We start from the raw sequence: 24,256 nt of genomic DNA on the forward strand, positions 1-24,256 counted from the left end.
CCTCAAATCCTAATTGCATTGTTGGCCAAAACCATATTTATAATTGCAGTCTCATGTACTGTACATCTGTAAACATTCACCCTCCATATATTTGCCTTTCCACTCTATAGAGAATTCAAAAACAGTGTGTGCAGTATAGTTACTGTAAAAATGTACAAAATATTGTAGTGCAGCATGATTACCAACGTAATAAAGTACAGTAAATATCAGATACTAGACTTTTACTTAAGTCATATTCTAAAAGGTAACTCTAACTTCTACTAAAGTCATATTCTGGTAAGATACTTGTACTTTTACTCAAGTATTGCTTTCAAGTACATATAAAACAGATGTCACAACTTTTACAGTTCAGAAAAAAATGAGAATGTTGACCTGTGAAATACCCAAACAATAAATCAAAAGTGAGTAGGGACAAATTCACTTTCTATTTTTATTGCTTTTAATTAAAGGGGAAAAAGAGATGAACAATTTGCATAAAATCCAAATTTTTGCTCTAGAAATATATTTGACCTTTCCAGTACATAGATATCAAAGAGTACAGTAAACTTTACAACTGAGGGTGCCCTTGCAAATGTACACTACAGCATTTTTCATTCATGCATTTTCAAGGCCAACACAACTACACTTGGGTTGTTTGGTGCATCCTCAGTATATACACTGGACACATCTGCTCACTGCTTGTGATCACTGGATCCAGAACTCTGCAGGATCTTCCGATCCACTTCAAGTCTTCTATGAAAGGAAAAACATTCTGGGAAACAGTTTGGGACATTAATAATGGTTCAATTGAAACTGGAGACAGTCTGATCTAACAGCAGTGTGTTTGAGGGTGTGCGTCAATATCTCAAATTCTCCTGACCGTCACTTTATCCATTCGGGAAAATAAGTGTGTATGCATAGACTTTAATTTAACTAATGCACTGACAGTAGCTTGAGCAGTGACTTAAGAGCAAGGACACGCACACACACCCACGCCCACAATACGCTCTGACCAGGAACAGCACAGCTGGACACAACAATGCTGAGGAAATCATGAAATGCCACATTAACTTGGAGAAACTAGAATAAACAAGTGAATGGGTCACTGAGAAGTGGCATCCTTGCCAGGAAATCAGTGGTGTAAAACAAAAATCCAACATATTTTTGTCGTCTTCAGAGAGACTGGACAGAAAACACCTACAGATGCTCGTACACTTCACTATCAACAGGCCATGAGATGTTCAATGTTATCTTACCTCAATGATTTTGTAATGCGCGAACTGTTAACTCCTTATTCCCACGTTCTCATATGGAACCTTAAAGTGTTGAATATTAAATACATGAAAAACCTAAAATAAATAAATGTGAATAAATTGTGTAAAATATATAATCAAACCATGTCAATATGAAATTGTAGGTAAGAACGAAGTATGAACATGGATTTTCTTTTTTTAAATGACACTCAGTAATAAATCTTTTTTTGCTCCAATGAGCTAAATCTGGTAACAGCTGTTAAGCTTTCTAGCTTAAGAGGCAGGGGGCCATGTGATTGGCTAAGGTGAGAGGGCGGTTGTCATGGGGGTTACAAAATTCTATTATCAAATAAAAAGTTACTATAAAACCGAAAATGACATTTCAGTGAGTTGAGCTTTGATTTAGTTTGTTCAATTATTTGACCAACTATGTTAAATGAATTACTTATTTAATACTGTTCACTTTGGGGCTCATTATTTGTACACACTGCCTCCCATTCATTATTTCAAATGTTTCCCAAAACCCTTTTTGAAAGCCATCAGAGCTCGTTGCTTTGAATCCCATTAGGCAGTACAGTGTAGAGGCTTCTGCCCATCGCTGTTTCTGGAAGTGTTGATCCACAAATAGGGATCTCAGTTAAGATGTAGTCACGTGTCATTATCAGCTTTGTCAGATAGGTTTAGGTCAGTTATCAGCCGTTTTGTGGAAAAAACAAAACCCATTAAATATATCAGATTCATTTAGTCAATTAGCAAGCATAGAACAAGGCCGTTATTGCCCCTTCTGCTCTTACACAGGCCCAGAACGGAAGCAGCTGCGAACACTGAACTCATGAAGAGGCTGACAATACGGACATTAAAGTCCAAACAAATAGATTTGGTAGGTAAGTAGTGTTTTTTAGTTTTTCTATAGAAATGTCTCGATGACTCAATCTATATGTAGTTTGGCTCCACCCTCTGCAGAATCGTACCTTGACAGCTGACATTTCTGTACTTAATTGTCCTACATTTAAAAAAAAAACAAAAAAAAACATCAAAGCTTGACAGTCTGAATTCTCTCTGAGGACAGCACCCAGTACGGTCCAAATATTTTGCTCGTGACCAAATAAAAACGGCTGAGAGAGACGTGGTAGAATGGTTTTCTCTTCTGTTGCTTGTCTACAGTAGGTGTAGTTTGATATAGAACACAGGAATCCCTCGCTCTAAAATGCTAGCCATAAGAAGCCGTTTCACACCAGAAATACTAAACTGCACTAAAACAGCCAAAATGCTGATAAGTAACTGTTTGGTGTTAATTTTGTGAGAGTGAAAATGAATAAAGCCCTAGGCTACATCTGCTTGGATGTGGTGCGGACTGTTTCAGTGCACTTGTGTTCCTGCACTTCACCAAATAAAACCATTTAAAAAATAAATTCCTTCACAAAGCAGAAATGATCTTCCAACCACAACGTACATCAAGTGGCAAAAATGCATGGGAGACATACACTGTGATACAGTCAGGGTCCTTAAAAGGGCCAGTGTGTAGGATTTAGGGGAGAAAGGGAATATAATATTCATAATGATGTTTACGTTGGTATATAATCACCTGAAACTAACTAGCAATGTTGTTGTTAGCTTAGAATGATTCCTTTCTATCTATATAGGGGGCCATGTTTCTACAGTAACCCAGAGCTCCAGAAAGGGCCTTTCACGCTTTCTCCCGTTAAACGAAGGCCACCTTGGGTTCTACTACACACTTGGAAAGGGAGGGGTGAGGAAAGGGCGTTTTCTATTTGTTGCCATCTGCAACCTCACTGCTAGATCCACTAAATCCTACACACTGCTCCTCTGAATGAGAGTACATTCAAAAACCGTACAGCAAAATTGAAAATGAAAACAAACATATAATCCATCTTGCCGACATTCCTTTTTTTTTTTTTTTTTAAACTGCTGTACAATTCTGTCCGACAAATAAAATCCTAGGTGAACCGTAATATTGAGGAATAAGCATAAATACACTGCTTTAGAAATAAGTTTATAAGAACCTTTTTCTCCAACTTAACGTAAAAGCACCAACAACAAAGAAATCCTCAAAATTCCAAATAATTAAGTAATAAGTTAATCGTTTCTAACCCTCAGTGCAAAAATATCAAAGACAAACTAAAAAGGAAGGGACCGGGAGTCACGTGGACTGTTGGTGTGCACGAGACAGTGAATCATCTCCATGGGAACAAGATTTTCTCAGGCACAAGTACTTCGGCTTTGTCCACTGAGCCCTTGGCAGGACACTTTCTTTTTGAGAATGTGTTTTTTTTTTCCTTTCTTTCCTGAAGTACACAGAAGCTCCAGTGCACTGCTCACACACAGTGCCTGGGGAAGAACAGGCGAGACCAGAGGAAGAAACCACAGACTCCTCTTCCTCCTTTCTTCTTCTTCTTCTTCTTCAGTCGGCACTGTCAAGTGCTTCTGAAATGTGGGAGGCTGCGTACTTTAACCGGAAGCCACCTGCAATGTCACCAACACACAAGCAACCACATGCACACATACAGAGATGCATCCAAACACACAAAGGATATACAATCAGTGGACAGTTGGAAAAAAGAATAGTCTGAACATTGCTGAAGGTCAGTGATGGCCTAAACACGGGCTTTCTTCAGGTACATTTGTACGTACTAAATTCACCTCGTTTTAAACCATGAACTGATGTGTGTGTGTGTGTGTGTGTGTGTGTGTTCTGTACCATCCTGGCAGTCACTGGTTTGCCATTATTTCTCAATGATAAAACTGCAGACTTTTCAACGAACATAATTTCTGTTATTAATGTTTTAATGTTGTCAACGTTGCCTTATTGTTGAATGACACATTGTTCACCGTGCAGGAACTGATTAGTCAAACCCTGTGAGGTTTAGATCTGCATGTGTCGCTATCGGCAGGCAAAGTGAAGTACTACCACTGAGACTGGCAGCCACTGGGTGGGAGACATGGGAGACATGGGAGACAGGGGAGCAGCTCAGGTACTCCACCTTTGTGTGATGAGTCCAAGGACGGTTGGTAACACTTTACTTGAAGGTGTGGACATAATGGTGACATGACACCGTCGCAACTATGACATGACACTGTCATGAACGGGTCATAAACGTTATAAACAAGTCATAACCGTTTATGACTTCTGTCATCAAGTGTCATTCGGTTGTTGTCATGACAAGTTGACATTGTTTGGGTTGTCTTGGTTATGACAACTTGACATTAATCAAAGTGACACTACCAGAAGTTGTCTTGGTCATGGCAAGTTGACATAATGTCATCCTGTTTAATGTCAAGTTGTAGGACAACCTACATTACAACACTCCAAAGAAATGTAATGTCAACTTGTCATGACCAAGACAACTTCTGGTAGTGTCACTTTGATTAATGTCAAGTTGTCATAACCAAGACAACCCAAACAATGTCAACTTGTCGTGACAAAAACCGAATGACACTTAATGACAGAAGTCATAAACGTTCATGACTTGTTTATAACGTTTATGACACTTTCATGACAGTGTCATGTCATAGTCATGACAGTGTCATGTCACCATTATGTCGATACTGGGGCAGGGGGGCAGTAATGAACCCAATGAGGCTTAAGGCACCAAAATGAGGCAAAGAAGACATGCACTCAAACACAAAGGTAAGGGTTATGCTTCATCAGAAGTGTTTTCATACAGGATGTCATAAGCCCTATTCACACGGGACTAGTCTTACCTGGGAACTAGGGATGTTTAGGATCAACCGTTAACCGACAATAAGAATTTTGACTGATTAATATTATCAGGTAAACAGTTAAAAACTTTGCACAAGCAAGTTGTGTTTTAAGCTCTTTTTTTCTGCTAAGTTTGTGGCTCACTGCTGGACGGTGCTCACAGCGAGAGCGACATGACATATGCCACTACATCGATGTGGCGTGCGCCATGTGGCTCTCGCTGTGAGCATATGAGGTCCCCTGGTAATACAAGTCCCGCCTTATATTACGTTTTGTTTTTTACAAGTGGAAAAAAAAATAGGATTAAGACTCTGATCAAGTGCAGCCCACAGCCGCGTCCCTAAACCTTTCTACGGGAACCATCTGAAACTGTCGCCCACCCAGTGGTTGGCACAGTGACAAACAGACGCCTGTTGTAGGTTCTGTATTAGTCAGCAAGATTACAGAAAAACCACTGGACCGATTTTCATGAAACTGGGTGAAAGGGTGGCATGGGCCAAGGAAAACCCATTACATTTTGGAGCGAATCCGAATCACGGGACAGATGCACAAATTTTTCACTTTCAATAACATTGCGAAATAGGGCATGGCCTCGACGGAGGTCTGCACTCTCTGAGTGCCCTTCTTTTTTTTTACCGGCACTGGCATACTCTCACCTATCTAACCAATCACAGTGGAATTTAAGAGCAGAGATGTAGCCAAAACTACCTTTATTCTTGTCCCTGATGTAGCTATGTGTGACAAACGTATCTGCTTTTTGCCATGATTCTCCTTCTCAGGTAAGAACACTCCCATTCTGACTCCTATCACACTGCAGTACAGGTGTCAAACCGGAAGACAACCCACACTAGCATTTTCAAAGCATGGTGACATTTTGAATGTTCCAGTGGCACAACTTCTCTTCTGGCCAAATAAAACAAACTGAAGGAGGTAACCCACCAGAGATGAAGCTAAACAACTCAAACTATACTTGGTGAGGATGAGCCCTAACTTTTCATAGTCCGGGCTGAATGTCGGACTATCTGACGCCAATGACCGATGGGGTTCTGGGAAAGCAAAACTAAGGGGTCCTCTGTTTCTCCCTGTTCCGTGTAGCTGCACTACCTTGCTGTGTGGAGTCTATGGAGGGTTGGTTGCAGTCCTGAGCGTAGTGGCCATTCACACCACAGTTATAACAGGACACATTGCCGCTCTTCTTATTGACTCCACCTCCCCCAAGTGCAGCAGCAGGCAGCATCCCCATGGGATTTGCGTACATATGCTGGTAGACACGCTGGCAAAACGAGGCTGCTGGCCCCATCTGCTGCTGGAGGTTGTAGTTTGCAGCTGCGGCGGCTGCCACTGCAGCAGCCTGCGTGCCCAGCATATGTGATGGCACGTCTGCGTGGCTGTGAGAGTGAGTGTGGATGGGGCCGTAGGGGGACGGGTGTGCAGGAGGTGGAGCAGTGGGGAAGAAGGGGGGGAGGGTGGCAGCGCCGTTGGCCTGGTGAGGAGGCTGAGCCTGGGTGAGGTAACTGTTACTGCACAGGCTTGTGAGCTGGAAGAGAGGCGGTGGGACGCTGAACACCTGGCGTGCTGCTGCCGCCATCTGGTGGGAGAAGAATAAGGGGGCTTGGCAGCCAGGGACACCACTGACACTGTTGTTACTGTTGCTGCCTCGGCCACCGCAGTTGTTGTGACAACCACAGGTCCCACAGCCCATTGGTTGCTGCTGCTGTTGTGGTGGTGTTGGCTGCTGGGGGGGCAATTGTTGCTGCTGGGTTTGCTGGAGAGTAATAGAGTTGCCAGGGGCAACAGGGGCACTTCCACAGGAAGCACTGCTGTTGCTGTAGGATGTACAGTCGCTGTGGGCCGTGCTGTGCGTGAGCGCTGGGCTGGGGCTGGGGGCAGGTCCAGGGGTGTGGGTGGGCACGGCTAGAGGAACAGCTGGTTGTACATGTCCAGGAGATGGAGCTACTCCAGAGGCTGCAGGTGCTCCTACAGTAGGCATGACAGAGGTAGGGACAGGGGGCAGGGTGTAGGGAGAAGGCAGTCCAGACGGTACGGTTAAGCCAGGGTGCTTGGCATGTGAAGTCTCCACATGTGGCAGAGAGGAGGCCAGGCCTGAACTGACACTGGCCGAGTCTTGGCAGGGCAGGGACTGATGCAGAGGAGGGGGGTATGATGTGGGGCCAGGAGACATGACACCGATGGCTCTAACAGGAGCCTGGTGTGAAGCCTGCAGGGCAGCAGGATTAGAACCACTCCCTGAAGCTCCATCAGTGCCACCTTGACTGTGAGGCAAAGCCGTTTTGAACCTCTGAACCAGAGGCTGCACAGCAGGACTTCCTGAAGCGTGGAGGCCAATAGGTGGGATCCCAAAGGTTGGGAGCATGTCCATCTTTTCTGGGTCTCCCACAATTCCAGGGCCTGGGACAGCTGGAGGCACTAGGGGCCTCTGCATCATCAGGGTCCCAGATGAGGGCTTCCTATCGGGGACGATGCTTTGGCTGGGAGGAGGGACCAGTGGAAGTGGCGAGTCAGCAGCACCGTTAGGGAGCACATAACACACATCTCGCATGAAGGAGAGAGGGGGGGGGTTTGTGCTGGTCTCTAAGAAGAGTGGCTCCGTCTGGCTCGGGTGGTTGTTGGCAGACAGAGGGTGGACAGTTCGATTAGTCTGGTGGGCGAAGAACATGTCAGGGCCCGGGCCTTTGCTGGAGTCATCAGAGTGGCTGTCTGTATCTAACAGGGAAACAAGATTAGATAAGCATTATACCACATTACACCGTCTTTACGACAATAACAGAAGAATGTAGCACACTACAGGTACATGCTTCATTACAAAAACATCAAGTTCCTCAAGTGTACTTTGTGTGTGTGTGTGTGTGTGTGTGTGTGTGTTTATTTTACCCTTGTTGTTGTCGTCCTCACTATCCAGGCTCTCTTGTCCTCTGTGTTGAGGGCTGGATGGAGAGCTGTAGCTTTCTGATGATGTGTCACCAAAGGTATCTGGACCAAAACCTCCATCTGCAACAACATCTATTTGTTAAACTGCATACATGCCACCAGACATCAGGCTACAGAGCATTCACTTAATGTGAAAGTATGCACCTGTTTAATGGACATCAGAGATAATGATATCCTCACAAAGTGTATAACAATCTGTGTATCATGTCTGTGTGTTTAGATTTTACTATGAGTACGATTTTTGACGCAAATTATGACAATCAGGCACTAAGGGTTTTTAAAGTACCTAAACAGCCTCCTATATTGATAAGTGGCCAAACTACAGTAACTTCCTGTCGTCTTTAGAAGGCCATCTCTTTGCCTCACGTCACTCCATTACATGCACCCCGTGCTGCTCTCCTGCCTTACTGTTAGCAAGAAAAAAGAAAAAAAGGAGCGATTTGGCTAAAAGGGTTTTTTCCAGTCTATAACAGGCTTTTTGAGGATCATTTAAATGGGCATATCAGAGTTTTGTAACATGAAGTAACAGTCTTGATACGTTACGTTGAAAGCGGACCCGAGTGGAAGCAGCAGTGGGGACAGTGGACAAGCATGTGTTTCTGTACACACTACATTGAATGACGGCGTACGGGAACACATTCCACATGTGCATAGCATTGTCTTTGTAATCTGGCTCTCTTATTGTGCAAATAATTGCGTTGTGAGTTTTACATTAAAAGGACAATTCCGGCGCAAAATGAACCTAGTGGTTAATAACACGTGTACCGAGTCGACCTTTCTCTGGGACATGTTTTCATGCTAATAGAATGTGTTTGTAGCTTGAAACAAGCTAGCGCGAACCGCTGATTAGTTTACAACGCTAGGCATTCAGGGCACAGGGAGAGTAAAAAGAAATCGTTATTTCTACACCACTAACAAGGCTCAAAATATCACTACACTACGATCCCTACATGTAAACCGAAGCACTGAGAACCTTTTAAGTGTACAGACGGTTTATTACAAAGATAGTTTAGAAAGACATTACCTTTGGGTATACAGGCAATCGCCACCTGGGGAAAACAGTCACGATCAGTCGAAGGACGAACGCCGTGCAACCAGTAACATAGCTCAAACACAGCGTTCGTGATTCGACTGCTCATGACTGTATTCCAAGATGGCGCCCGCATGTAAACATTAACTCTACTGTCTTTATAATCTTTTTAATAAACTGTCTGTACACTTACAAAGTTCTCAATGCTTCTGTTTACATGTAGGGACCCTCATTATGCTACCGTCGAAGTGTGGTTATATTTTGAGCCTTTTTAGTGGTATAAAATAGAGATTTATTTTTACTCTTCCAGTGCCCCGAATGCCTAGCGTTAAGCTAATCAGCGGTTCACGCTAGCTTGTTTCAAGCTACAAACACATTCGATTAGCATGAAAACATGTCCCAGAGAACGACAGAGTGGGTACACATCTGTTATTAACCCCTAGGTTCGTTTTGCGCCGGAATTGTCCTTTAAAGGTTATTCTAAGAGGCAGGATGCCACCAATACGAAAGGTCAGTCCTTAGGTTTATTGTGTTGATTTCTACCATCATGCAGACAATTCAATTCCAATTTTATTTATATTGTCAAATCATAACAGAAATTATCTCAGGAAACTTTACAGATCGAGGAGGTCTAGACCACACTCTATAATTTACAGAGACCCAACAATTCCCCCTAAGAGCAAGCAACTGACTATTCCTGCTTCCTGGAGGCAGAATCACCCAAATATTGTTTTAAACTTTTGAACATAATGCAGGTTATTCATTTTGACAGATGTTTAGCGACTCAACCAGGAGGATTAACATTTATTGTTATGTTAACACTGCCATGTTGCTTCTATTACAGGCATTACAACAGCCATTTAGACACTCACTCTTCCTCTGAGGCGACAGAGCTGGTACCAACCTACCATTGGCTATAAAGGCAGCACCCTTCCCCTTGTCCCTAAAAAGAGACAGAGATGGGACACAAGGGGACAGAGTAATGTCAACAGAGAAAACACAGCAACAAAGAATACAACTGCGGCTTGTGATGAGTAGAGTCAGTGTCAGATTATAGACTGATAGGCGTCCACGGTACAGTAACACGAGTAGCTTTAATATCACTAACACTACACTCTAACGTCTAAACATATCACAGACTTGATTAAATTATTTTCATCTGCAAAGACATACGACTGTAACTTTAAATAAAATCCACTGATAGCTTTTATGTGGCACTGTAAGCATGACATCTGTCATTTATCTATATTTTACTAAGAGCATCTAGCATTGATACCTGCAAGGTCACAATGACACTGTCATAAACTGACCTACCTGTCTGTGGGCAGGCCCCTGTTCTTTGTTTTAGTGACTGGATGGCTTCTCTTCTCAGTGTCCTGGTGCTGCGAGGAGAACAGTCAGTCAGTTTCACAAGTTTCAACCAAATCCTTTAACACAACATTACATTTTTAATAGAGAATTCGTCTAGGAGCTGGGTGACCATATATTTAGGATGACCACTTTTTGGCACAACACCGGTAGCCTGTGAACCAATCAGTGTGTTTACATGCAGTTTACATTTTTTTATTATATTCGGGTTTAAGGACAATTCCGGCGCAAAATGAACCTAGGGGTTAATATATAGGGGACATATAGTCAATTTAATGTCAACTGTTCCACCCCAAACTGTAGAAAATGGGCTATAATTTAAAAAAATAAAATTAGAAATACAATTTTTGCAAAGAACTTTAGAAAATGGGCTTTTATTTTGAAGGCGAAGAAAACAAGCGGCGTGGTGTGAGCGGCTACAGGCTGCGGCTACAGGCTGCGGCTACAGGCTGCGGCTACAGGCTGCGGCCTGGACCTTATTGGAGCAGAGCCTTCTCTGCGCTGGAGTGGTTTTTGAACCAGAAATAATCAGTCAGGACTGTGAATTGTTGTCGTTGCTAATATACAGTGGGGAGATTTTGCAGGTTTTCCCACTTACAAAGCATGTAGAAGTCTGTAATTTTTATCATAAGTACTCTTCAACTGTGAGTGATGGAATCTAAAACAAAAATCCAGAAAAATCACATTGTATGATTTTTAAGTAATTAATTAGCATTTTATTGCATGACATAAGTATTTGATACATCAGAAAAGCAGAACTTAATATTTGGTACAGAAACTTTCGTTTGCAATTACAGAGATCATATGTTTCCTGTAGTTCTTGAACAGGTTTGCACACACTGCAGCAGGGATTTTGACATACTCCTCCATTCAGACCTTCTCCAGATCCTTCAGGTTTCGGGGCTGTCGCTGGGCAACACGGACTTTCAGCTCCCTCCAAAGATTTTCTATTGGGTTCAGGTCTGGAGACTGGCTAGGCCACTCTCGGACCTTAAGATGCTTCTTACGGAGCCACTCCTTAGTTGCCCTGGCTGTGTGTTTCGGGTCGTTGTCATGCTGGAAGACCCAGCCACGACCCATCTTCAATGCTCTTACTGAGAAAAGGAGGTTGTTGGCCAATATCTCGCGATACATGGCCCCATCCATCCTCCCCTCAATACGGTGCAGTCGTCCTGTCCCCTTTGCAGAAAAGCATCTCCAATGATGTTTCCACCGCCATGCTGCACGGTTGGGATGGTGTTCTTGGGGTTGTACTCATCCTTCTTCTTCCTCCAAACACGGCGAGTGGAGTTTAGACCAAAAAGCTCTATTTTTGTCTCATCAGACCACATGACCTTCTCCCATTCCTCCTCTGGATGGATTTTAATCCATGACGGCGTAGTGTGTTACTAATGGTTTTCTTTGAGACTGTGGTCCCAGCTCTCTTCAGGTCATTAACCAGGTCCTGCCGTGTAGTTCTGGGCTGATCCCTCACCTTCCTCATGATCATTGATGCCCCACGAGGTGAGATCTTGCATGGAGCCCCAGACCGAGGGAGATTGACCGTCATCTTGAACTTCTTCCATTTTCTAATAATTGCGCTAACAGTTGTTGCCTTCTCACCAAGCTGCTTGCCTATTGTCCTGTAGCCCATCCCAGCCTTGTGCAGGTCTACAATTTTATCCCTGATGTCCTTACACAGCTCTCTGGTCTTGGCCATTGTGGAGAGGTTGGAGTCTGTTTGATTGAGTGTGTGGACAGGTGTCTTTTATACAGGTAATGAGTTAAAACAGGTGCAGTTAATACAGGAAATGAGTGGAGAACAGGAGGGCTTCTTAAAGAAAAACTATCAGGTCTGTGAGAGCCGGAATTCTTACTGGTTGGTAGGTGATCAAATACTTATGTCATGCAATAAAATGCAAAATAATTATTTAAAAATCATACAATGTGATTTTCTGGATTTTTGTTTTAGATTCCGTCTCTCACAGTTGAAGAGTACCTATGATAACTATTACAGATCTCTACATGCTTTGTAAGTGGGAAAACCTGCTAAATTGGCAGTGTATCAAATACTTGTTCTCCCTACTGTACCATACAACAAAAAAGCGTTGCCTGAATCAGCAGGCCATCGGCAGCTGACATTTGACGTAGCTAGCTAGCTAGCACAACTTGCATTGGGAAAATGCCAGTTGTGCATTAGCATAGCGCCACTTTCTGTACCGGAGGTAGAGTTACTCCCGTCATTCAAATTGAACAGAATTCTTCCCATTCTTCTCCGCTCATATATATCCGTATACGGTGAGAACCGACATAACCCGGTTATTTACTTAACCCCAGTTACTGCTGTGTATGAAAACGCACTGATGAGCCTTCTATAGGGATGTAGTAACTACCCGCCCCCGCTGTTGTACTGCACATGCAGGAGACACAGTATACACTCACAAACACACGCAGATTCCTTGATTTATAGTTAGCTCAAATCTTTTTACAATTTAATTGGATAATTGAAACCTACAGTATATTGCTCCATGTAAGGTACATAATTATGATCCAAATATCCCAGACGTGTAATTCAATGTTAGGAGGATAGAGGGACACTTATCATTTTTCATGGGAATTTCCTATTTTTTTTATATCCGATATTTGGAGGAAAGTGGTATTTTGTGTTGCACATTTTGTTTATATTTATTCTGTATGTTGTACATTGTATGCTACTTGTAAAAAGAGATGGTCTACTTTTGTCTTCATTTCAAATATAACATTGCTGCATTTTGGAAGCAACCAAAAAAAAATCAACTGTCTCTTTTCACATTCTATGGAAATAATTGAATTTTCAATCAAGACAAAAGTGAGGTTCATGGACTTTCTTACAAACAATCCCATTAGGGACCTCTAACATTTGGAACAACAAACAAATGTGAGGTAGCAATGCCCCGCAGCACAGAAAGTTATTTGTAATGTATTAAGCCTCTATTGTGACGAAGAGCGAAGAGCGCGAGAGAGAGAGAGATAGATAGAGAGAGGCGAGGGGGGGTGTGCTTGTCAGCTGCCTCTTTCACACTCACATATACACGTAGTCTTGACCTATATCAGTGAGATTAGCAGTGAGTACTCCAGTTCACGTGGCAGTGTGTGACACCCAACCAAAAGAACACACTCTCACCCCCAAACAGACTGCTGAATGGCTATGTTCCTGCAGGCCTTTGTGTAACTCCAACATGGAATGATTAACTAGTGTTCAAGGAATTGTCCTTAACTGTAGACTGCTTTACAGTCGGGTTAATCATTAGACCAACACTGCTGAATCCCTTTACTGCTGTTTCACGAGACAAAAACAAAACATGTTGACCCAGCACAGCCTTCAACCAAACAGACCCACAAACAAACATCACCTCTTCAAGAAGACATATAATGCTCATTTTCAGGTCCATCCTTGTATTTTGGGCTTCTACTAACACATGTTTACATGCTCTAAACATTATTTTTCTCATACTGTCTGAATATGCCTGGATTCACCCTGTGCCCATAATTTTATGACCAAAAGTCAATATTGGCCTGAAGATGTCAATCATGACCAGTTTCGGGCAGATTGGAAAATGTACACTGGAGTTACAACAACTTCCTCGTTCGTCGATAAATGGTCAATCAAAATGACTGCCAGATCCACACCGTTCGATGAAAAGTTTTGCTTTTAATAACTTTTCATCGTTACGGTCTTAAGATGGCACAGACCAAATTTGAAGTCGATTGGATGAAGTCTCTAGGAGAAGTTCGTTACAACGTGTGGCTTTTTTTGTACGTCTTGACATGATACATGTGTGTGCTGATTTTCGTTAGTGAAATGTACTGCAGGGGCTCAATTTTAGAAGTTTTGTAGGGGGTGCTAGCAAGCCATTTTTGCACGCCTATTTCTGAGCATGTGAAGGCCCTCAAAAACTTGTTGGAATAATAATTGCTTCAGTGTCAAGATAAATATAATGGAATATAATGCAGTAAGGGAGCTTTCGCATCTGACTACACTTGACCACAAAGTCCAGTTTATTTGATTAGTTTGAACAGGGCATAACGGTGTTGTTGAAAAATGTAGGAGTGACTTACATAGGGTAACTGCTATTACTGTTGTAGCTAATTTGTACAATAATACAATAGTGTTATGAATACAAAACATTATGAAGTGTAATGTTTTCTATTTTGAAATATTGATCAATAAATTGTCAGTGATGTTGAATATACAGTAGTAGTGTACGGTTCGGCATGCACGTGAACCGCGGATTCATTGCAAATTGAACCAGCTTGTTCAGGGAGTCTGGGCAATGCCGATAAAGCGGTCCCGTGTGTTGTTCGTGCGTACTACCATACGGCTCGCATCAGGTGTTAAAACCAACTGTAGGCCTACCAAAACTTGGAATTTAACTACTATTTAACGAAACTACGAGACGTTTTCACAGGTTATGAAATTGTCTCAATTTAATACTGATAGACGGCAGCTGAGCCTGCCGTGGACAGACGGCAGTCGGAGCTCCGGCGGAAGGAGAGCCCCGTGCCCGTCAGCAGCAGCTTCTAGCTGCGCCGCCCGGTCCCCCGGGGCGGCCAGGTCACCGGGAGAATCCGGTACAGCCTGACTCTTCAAACGGAGATCCCACTAACGCTAGCTTCACAGTGGAGCGTTCTGATCCAGTCAAATCAGCGCCAGCCGCGTGTGTATATCGCAGCTGTGGATGGGAGGGAGGCTGGCTGCTGAAAATCAGACACTTTGGCACTCGTGATTTTTCTTTGGCGCTAAAACCTCTTTGGGAGATGCCAAAACGTTCTCACGCCAGGCAACCTGTTTAATCCCACTTAGTAGCAGGGGATGTTTTTTTACATACCTTCGGGGTTATTTAGGGGAATATTCTAGACAGTATTTGTCACACAGATACGCCTACAGAAAATAAATTTGGTGTTATAATGTATAATCTAGTTACACTAAAGGTTATCGATGTAAGATTACTCAAAAATGTATTTCATTAAAGGACAATTCCGGCGCAAAATGAACCTAGGGGTTATTAACAGATGTGTATCCACTCTGTCGTTCTCTGGGACATGTTTTCATGCTAATCGAACGAGTTTGTAGCTTGAAAGACCATAGCGCGGACCGCTGATTAGCTTACAACGCTAGTATTCGGGGCACAGGGAAAGTAAAAATAAAATCGCTATTTATACCACTAAAAAGGCTCAAAATATCACCACACTTCAACGGTAGCATAATGAGGGTCCCTACATGTTAACCGAAGCATTGAGAACATTATAAGTGTCCAGACCAGAAGAGCTGCAGGAGCTCCGTGAAAGGGCTACGAGAGAGAGAGAGCTACCGGTAGTCAATGCCGCAACACAGCCTCGTACTTCGGGAAACTGGTGGTGTACCTGCGGACATTGTGAAGCTATGGCCACCCAACAGGAGTGTCTGTGTTGCACTGTCGCGTCGCGACACACAAGAGACGCAGTGTTTTGTACAGTCTGAAGATTTCCCCTCTCTGATAAACAGGGCTGTACTTGAAACTTTTTTCCATGTCCCAAAAATAAATTGGGGACGGCGACCCAGACAGGAGGGACCAGATGGACAGTTAGTACAGTAAGTACACTAGACAAGTTATGTTTTACATCGGTGCGATTATTTCAGATATATTGAGCAAATTGCTTTTGATTTTAGCCGCATGTAAACATGAACGTGAGTGTCTTTATAATCTATCTTTTCAATAAACTGTCTGTACACTTACAAAGTTCTTAATGCTTCAGTTAACATGTAGGGACCCTCATTATGCTACCGTTGAAGTGTGGTGATATTTTGAGCCTTTTTAGTGGTATAAATAGTGATTTATTTTTACTTTCCCTGTGCCCCGAATACTAGCGTTGTAAGCTAATCAGCGGTCCGCGCTATCGTCTTTCAAGCTACAAACTCGTTCGATTAGCATGAAAACATGTCCCTGAAATCATGTCCTTTTTTTTCACCAAACATTTTTGGCCAGCCCTGTTCAGCCCTCAACCCTTACCTGTTCAACCTCCTGGCTGCCCCTGAGTGTACAGCTCTTCCTCCTCTCTGCTGGACCATTGAGCTCTGCAGCGTGGCCCCCTCTCCGACTATCTCCGTGGGAGCCCTTCGCACTAGAGAGACTGGTCGAGAAAAGAGGAATATAGTGTAAGTGTGTATCCGATCATGATAGGGGGTGCATTTTAGGCCTTTATTTTTATAGCAGAGGTGAAGACATGAAAGGGGAGAGAGAGGGGGAATGACATGCAGCAAAGGGCCGTAGGTCGGAGTCGAACCTGCGGCCGCTGCGTCGAGGAGTAAACCTCTACATATAGGCACGCACTCTAAAACTACTGCCCCGATTTTCATGAAACTTAGTGAAAGAGTCTAGCATGGGCCAAGGAAGAACCCATTACATTTTGGAGAAGTTCCAAATCACATGGCAGATACACAAATCAGTTTTTATTGCCGTTAAGATTGCAAAATAGGGTGTTCATGTGGTGTCGTATAAGCGGAAAAATTTGTTCCGGACTTAGACTTCTAGTTAGCTATTATTTTCAATATTAAGTGATATCCTAGTTGTTATTATGAAGATGAAAACATTACAGATGCACAGATCTGACCACAGACAGTCTACTTACCCTTGACATGGACTCTTGGTCCCATGCTTCTTCTTGTGTCCTTGAGCATACGACTCTAAATCTAAGGGAAAAAATGACCAAAACACAGACTGTAAATCAATATTCAATAACAGTGTTTTGTATGCCGTTTAAAAAAAAAAAAAAAAAGGTAAATCATAAAAAAAAAATATTCAAAAGATGCGATGGAAATGCTTTCTTAGATTCTTATTTTTGTTGCAGTTGTTCTTAATTCTGTTAAATCTCTAAGCAGAATTTTTATTTTTTTGCAAGACCGTAGACATTAAAGTACCTATGTGGAACTTTTCAATGTTTCTAAACTGTTAGGTATAAAAATGACCTGTAACAACAAACGAGACTAACAGTGAAGAGAACGCTAGTTTTATATAGTTTTTATTAAGGCCTTTTCCCGGGTCGGATTTTTCCCTCGAAGTCACAAAATGATTTACTGCAGGCAAACAGCCTCTACAGTCACACATTCTGATGGGTCACAGATTTCGGTGTGACACCGGAAAAGCCTGTGTTTGACTATCCAGCCAGGTAAAAGGTAGCAGGAGATTTCTTTATATAGGCCTAATTATATTTTAGAAGTTATCTGTTGTGGTTATGGCTGATACTGGGGCAGGGCCATCACAGAAAAAAAGGAAATTAAACAAAGAATGACTGAAAGCTAAAAGGAAGAGTGACAGATGGTGGAAACCCAAGTCGGTCGCAGGGGCGATTTTTTAAGTGGGGTGGCAAAGGGGGGACAATTTTTTCTGAATGTGGCATGTGAAGCATTCTGAAACAAGCTAGAAACAGAAAGTAGTTACATACTGTATACAGTGAGAATGTTATGTTATTGGGAGGTCTACCTAATCACTTAATGGTGCCATGCTAGCACTGACCCCCTGCTTTCAGTCTTTGTGCTAAACTAAGCTCAACATTGCCCTGACCACTCTCTGTACTGGACACACAGATATGAAATGATTTAGTCCTAAATTCCCAGGCTAAGGTCGGAGTATGACTACTAATCATACTTTCAGTTAAACACACACTTATTCACTTATTGTTTTGGGCCTCTGTTGTTTCTGACTTTGCAATATGACCATTGGGACTATTGAGAAACTTTTCATGACAATCCATGTCCATACATTCAAAACTACTTTTTTAATTTATAATTTTAGCCTTCCTTCGTTGTATCTCACTGTACCATGTCTCTTGCGTTGTCTCTGCTTGATCCCTGTACACATGTAACAAATAAATCAGTATGGTTTTTCTATTGCACAATTTCTTTAAGGTTAAAGGAAAGTGCTTGTTCAAAGCAGTGTAACATAAATCTAACATACACAAGATCTTCTAGCATTAACAATTCTGATGCAAGTATGAGCCAGGTATGGTCTGTAGTTACTGCTGCTCGAGCTGAACGCAGTCCGGCATGTGATCAGGCAAATATAGCTGTGAAATATGAGTATTTGAAACGGACTCAGCCTTTCCAAACGACCTCCAAAAATAAACGCTAGTTAGCTTTTCATGTTTACTATGTAGCTGCAGCTACGACGGCAGCCCTGGCCGTTCCTTTGCTTTGTTATACCACACAATTGGGCCTCATTCACGGAATATACACTACCGGTCAAAGGTTTGGGGTCACTTAGAAATGTCCATTCCACTCCATTCCAGACAGAATACCAGCTGAGATCAGTTGCATTGTTTTTTTAACCAGGGCAGCAGTTTTCAGATTACATTATGTGCTTACATAACTGCAAAAGGGTTCTCACTTGAAATTCATTTAACGTCATACCCAAATTAAAAGTGGTACAGCTCCCATATACTTTGACACTCTGGGGTGAGCCTGACATCATTGGAAAGGTAACACTCAAGTTGTCAGGGTGATTCTAGGCCTTACTGACACAGAGTTACAGAGGTTAGAATGGAGGGTTTTTATTTCCGTCCAAGTCATACATCTGTAAAATGATTAGATGCTGTAAACACATCTGACAGGTGACAGACAACACAGGGCATTAGTCACATGTCTCAGCTTACTGCAGAAAAAAATGAAGCCAAAAGACTCAAAAATGGATTTTATATGATTTTTTTTCTACAGATATGTCTGTGTTTTTTTTATTTCCATTTGAAAAGTGCAAAGAAAAAAGCCAGAAAACTACAAAATACAACACTTCTCAAATATACAAACACACCCACATCAATCACCTTTCCAATGATATCAGGCTCACCCCAGAGTGTCAGAGTATATGGGAGCTGTACCACTTTTAATTTGGGTATGACATTTAGACCAAAATGCATGGATTTCAAGCGTTTCTTCAGCCACTTCTGTCTACAACAGTCGACAACCCTTTTGCAATTATGTAAACACATGATGTAATCTGAAAACTGCTGCCCTGATTAAAAAAAACAATGCAACTGATCTCAGCTGGCATTCTGTCTGGAATGGAAATTTATAAGTGACCCCAAACTTTTGACCGGTAGTGTACATGCTCTTGTGCATTTCTTTTGTCCTCTTTGCTGCTCTCTCCCTGCCACTTCTTCTCTCCACGGAGGATAACACTGGGAAATGAGTGGAATAATCAAATAACTACATTTCTTCTTACCTTCCTCCTGACTGGAGGCATCAGAACAGTCTCCCTGGTAGGCCTTACCCAGCTGGCAGTTGCCTAAAAAGAAAAAGATAACTTTGTTTCTTACAACAGTAATCACACAATGCCCCTTGAGGCACATCTCAGTGACATTTGTTGCTGTAGCTCTATGACAGTACAGGTTTCCCCAGCAGTCACCATTTGTGGTTTATTGTTTTATTCTTTGACAACTTACTTAATTGTAAGTCACTTTGGATAAAAGCGTCAGCTAAATGACATGTAATGTAATGTAACATCTGTTTGGACATCTACAGATATGCGTCGTAACATCCAGTTTGTGTGTATGCGGATAAATAATGATGAACCATGTTTTTCATCATTCTTGATTCTGATAAATAATAAAAAAAATAAGTATTGTGTGCTGATAGATATACAGGGGTTTTCCTGGCTCAGAATGGGTCCTCGGGAGGACACATATTAAGCGAGGGGAAATTTTGAGCATCAGTGACTTAATTTCCTGCATTCTGATATATTTTTAGGCACGAATTTATGGTGAAAATGTCTTTATTTATGTCAAGGAAAACACAATATTCTGTTGGCAGGTAACAATTCAAAATATAAAAATATAATGCAGTAAGGGGGCTTTCACATCCGGGACCATGGGCCTGGATCTGACTACAACTGACCCCAAAGTCGATATACAGGGCTTCATGGTAACTTTTTTCGGAACACGTTTTGCTCCTAAGTTGAAAAATGTAGGAGTGACTTACATAAGGTAACTGCTATTACTGTTGTAGCTAATTTGTACAATAATACAATAGTGTTATGAATACAAAATGTTATGAAGTGTAAGGTTTTCTTTTTTGAGATCTACATTCTATTGATTAATAAATTGTCATTGATATTGAATAGTCAGAAGTGTAACGGACCGCCCCTACTGTCGGACATGCAAGTGAACCGTGGATTAATTGCAAAGTTTAACCATCATAGTGTGAAATACAGTTTAACTAAACTGCCGCTGTTATGTGAACAGGGCTCAGCACGACGCTGCCTCTCAATGCTGATAAAGCGGTTGAACTGTGGTTTTTCCGTAGCCTACTTCAGTACCGCTTGCATCAGGTGTTAAAATGAACTGTACCAAAACACGAATCGCCTACGACCCCTTTTTCAACCAGTTATGAAATGTTAATATAAATGTCTTAATTCAATACTGATGCCATCAGACGGCAGCGCAGTCCGCCACGTGGACAGACAGCAGTCAGAGCTCCGGCAGAAGGCTGACAGCCCTGCACCGGTCAGCTGCAGCTTCTCGCTGCGCCGCTGGTCCACAGGGCAGCATGCTCACCTAGAGAGTCTCGCTCTGCAAACGGAGATCCCACTAGCGCTAGCTTCACAGCGGAGCGTTCCGATCCAGTCAAATCAGCGTCAGCCGCGTGCGTAAAATACAGCGGCTGTGGATGAAAATCAAACGCTCTGGCGCTCGTGATTTTCCGTTGGCGCTGGCTAAAACCTCTTTGGGGGGGGGGGCGCCAAAACTTTCTATATGCAGGAAAAACCCTGGATATATAACATAACATATCATATATATAATACTTAATAATTAAACCTACATTGTATAATTTTTTGAGTTTATTCTTAGCTAAAAACACCTTTGTTCTTTCACAAATATGTGCTCATTCATCTGTAATTACTTCCACCAACTAATCAAAGTATTCTCGTAAGCGTAGAATCTGCCATTCACAATCATTCAGAATACATACGAGAGAGTCGCTCGAATGCGGCCGCCATGTTGCACCTCCAGCTTTAAAATACATTAGGCAAAGAGGGACATACCTCCGCCTTTCGCCCTCTTACACTCAGAGGCACCGTGATGAATGCCAGGGGGAGATTACTCGCCAGGGAAGTGAAAAAGAGAATTAAAACGACAACACTACAGGCAAAGCAACAAGACCAAAGTTAATATTGGGAGTGGCTAGAACAGCTGAGTGTAAACGATGGAGATACTAAGAGATCATTTCGGGTTCGGCCACTGTAGGAGTTAAAACGCGCTCGGAATGGGAGGGGCTAGAAAGTAATATTCAGTTGGTTGTCATACAATTTCACCGCTAGATGGGAGAAATTCTTACACAATGTAGCTTTAAGTAAACTAATTACAGATCATCACACATAAATGGATTATGGACTGCAGCATCATGATTTTCACAAAAGCAACATGGTAAGAACAACGGCGTTCCCGATAGCGCTATTGAGCTAAAGGGACACTATATCCTCTGATCTGATTCAGAACGAGTCGTCTTCTTCAGTGGAGTTTTATGGCAGCAGGCATCCACAATGTTGCATTGCTGCTACCTTCTGGAACTAGTCCATTACTGTACCATGACAATTCAGTCTGATATTAGTCAATATCTCGGTTATTTTGTAGGGAAAAAAAACGTGAAAAATTATGTTTGGAAATTGTGAATCGAGATACAATCCTGATTCTTACATATATCCATTTTTTTTGCCAACACCCCTAATTGATGGGGTACTACTATCTGCAGTGGAACACGAAATCTAGAAATGTACCTAGTACCAAGTGAGTTGAGTAGAGTCGAGCTGTACCATACAGTGGAAATGAGGCATTAGTCTGATACTCACATCTGCAGCAAGTAGGTTTTGTAGAGTAACTGGAGTCACAATTGAAGAAGCTGCAGACCTTTCTGGTCTGTCTGAAGACTGGAGGAGCAGACAGGAACCTTTCCCTAAAGGCAGAAAGAGGGGAAGAGGCAGAAACAGAGAAGAAGGGAAACCTGGCCGTTATGTTTTTTTTTTTTTGTTCCTCCAAGGATAACTAATACATGATGCAGCCATTTAGCTACATTGCATTTGTGATATGCAGCTGAGCAAAGCTTAGACATACTCAAATCCTACACACACGTATGTAACATCACCATCCAAACATTTTTCCTTGCGTTTTCTCAAAATGTTTATGTGCAATTCCTTGTCACATCCCAAGTTCTCAAAGCTTAACATTTTGAAATTCTTTTTGCATCTAGAAGAAGGGAGGAATCCTATGATAATTTAAAAAAAAACCCACAATTTTATACTTTAAAAAAAAACTTTCACGGTGAACAATAGACCTATACATGTTTTTCACAATATTGGGTTTTGTCTGGCTGCGATCAACCCATAACATACTTGTCCTTAACATGCAAATTAGTGCTTAATAAAAACAAAATTGCAACCATCTTGCAATGCCAACATACTGTAGTTGAAATAATAAAGCAAAAGCTTTCCCGTGGCACAAGTTAAGCCTAGACCCATAAAAGGTGAGAGGATTGCTAGAGCAAGATGATTGCAATGCAGCTGGGTTGTGGGCTGGGCTACTGATGAAAAGGCAGATAAGTTTCACTTCACACACGAGAGATGTGCATCACAATAAGGGCATAGTTGGCTTTGAAGACCAGCCTCACCCTTATACAATATAAGGTCCCTTTTCTAGCATGCAACACAATGTGTTATGGGCACAACTGTGAAACAGGTTAAAGATAATGTTGAGACCTATTTAAAAGCGATAATCATGTAATCTGAGTGAGCCTGTACTCTAGAGCAGAGGTCTCCCCAGGGGGTTAGGGTGCATGCTGTTGTTCTGACCACAACAGGAAGTTAGTTATTATGGTTTGACCCGCTGATTTGGCCTGCACACCAATTAGCAAATGGAGCAGCAGCAGTGGCTTTGACACACAGCTCATGGAGGCATTTAAGGTACTTTAAATCCCTCAGGGCCTGATAGCCCTGATTTTCGTCAAAAATCCCACTCGGAGGATGGAATTCCATCAGAACTTCTTCTACAGTATTTTGACATATTAGGACCTACCATTTTACAAGCTTTAACTAGAGCCATAGAGATGGGTACTTTCCACCAACAAACCAACACTGTGCTAATTTCAGTTATACCCAAAAAGGGCCAAGATTTTACGGATTGCTCAAATTACAGACCCATCAGCCTTATTGGGACTGATATTAAGTTCTTTTCCAAAGTCTTGGCTCTCCACCTAGAGCGCTTTATCGAGAAGCTAGTCCACCCCGACCAATCAGGTTTTATACCAAAGCGTCATGCTGCAGACAATGAACGCAGACTATTTCATGTAATAAAACAAGCCAAAAACCTCCCAACAAAGGCAGCAGTTTTATCAGTGGACGCGGAAAAGGCTTTCGACCGCCTAGAGTGGAACTACTTGTGGCAAGTAATGGAGAGGCTTGGTTTGGGGGCCAAATTCATTGACATGGTGCGTACTTTATATGAGAATCCCACAGCCATAGTCTCAACCAATGGCAGATGATATTTTGTTGTACATCTCTGATCTTGAGGACTCTATTCCAAAAATTCTTAAGATGTTCAACGAATATGGTTCAATCTCCGGCTATAAAATTAACTGGAATAAATCTAATCTTCTTTTATTGAACAACAGGCATGTGGCATCAGCTATTAGTGTTACAATACCAACTCAAAACAAAATTACATATTTGGGCATCACCATACACGCTACAGCGAGTTGTCCAGGACAACTATGAAACTATACTAAGTAGTGTTCAAAGGGATCTGGCCAGTTGGTCTGCGCTTCCGGGATCGCTACGTTCCAGGATTGCGGTTGTTAAAATGAACATAGTTCCTTGTGTGAATTTCTTAAGTAAAATGATCCCCTTACCCCCACCAATACATTTCTGGAAGAAACTTGATACCCTAATTCGGCAGTATATTTGGAATAATAAACAACCT

General features: G+C 42.2%; 1 protein-coding gene across 3 annotated transcripts in view; it reads right to left on the bottom strand.

Moving 5' to 3' along the window:
- Window positions 1-421: 421 nt before the first annotated feature.
- zcchc2 (zinc finger, CCHC domain containing 2) overlaps window positions 422-24,256 on the bottom strand; it is a 45,451-nt gene continuing 21,616 nt past the window's right edge. For 2 of the 3 annotated variants that reach the window (XM_078280995.1, XM_078280994.1), the window contains exons 6-14: window positions 22,135-22,238; window positions 19,513-19,575; window positions 16,928-16,988; window positions 16,309-16,429; window positions 10,247-10,314; window positions 9,805-9,875; window positions 7,846-7,962; window positions 6,058-7,677; window positions 422-3,716 (exon numbers count right to left, since the gene is read on the bottom strand). In XM_078280995.1, coding sequence (XP_078137121.1) covers window positions 3,655-3,716; window positions 6,058-7,677; window positions 7,846-7,962; window positions 9,805-9,875; window positions 10,247-10,314; window positions 16,309-16,429; window positions 16,928-16,988; window positions 19,513-19,575; window positions 22,135-22,238 — 2,287 coding nt within the window. In that variant the 3' untranslated portion in view covers window positions 422-3,654. The remainder of the gene's footprint in view (window positions 3,717-6,057; window positions 7,678-7,845; window positions 7,963-9,804; window positions 9,876-10,246; window positions 10,315-16,308; window positions 16,430-16,927; window positions 16,989-19,512; window positions 19,576-22,134; window positions 22,239-24,256) is intronic. The other variant, XM_078280996.1, reaches the window with a different exon arrangement.

The sequence above is a fragment of the Sander vitreus genome, chromosome 22, assembly GCF_031162955.1.
Source record: "Sander vitreus isolate 19-12246 chromosome 22, sanVit1, whole genome shotgun sequence".
Classification (NCBI taxonomy): Eukaryota; Metazoa; Chordata; class Actinopteri; order Perciformes; family Percidae; genus Sander; species Sander vitreus.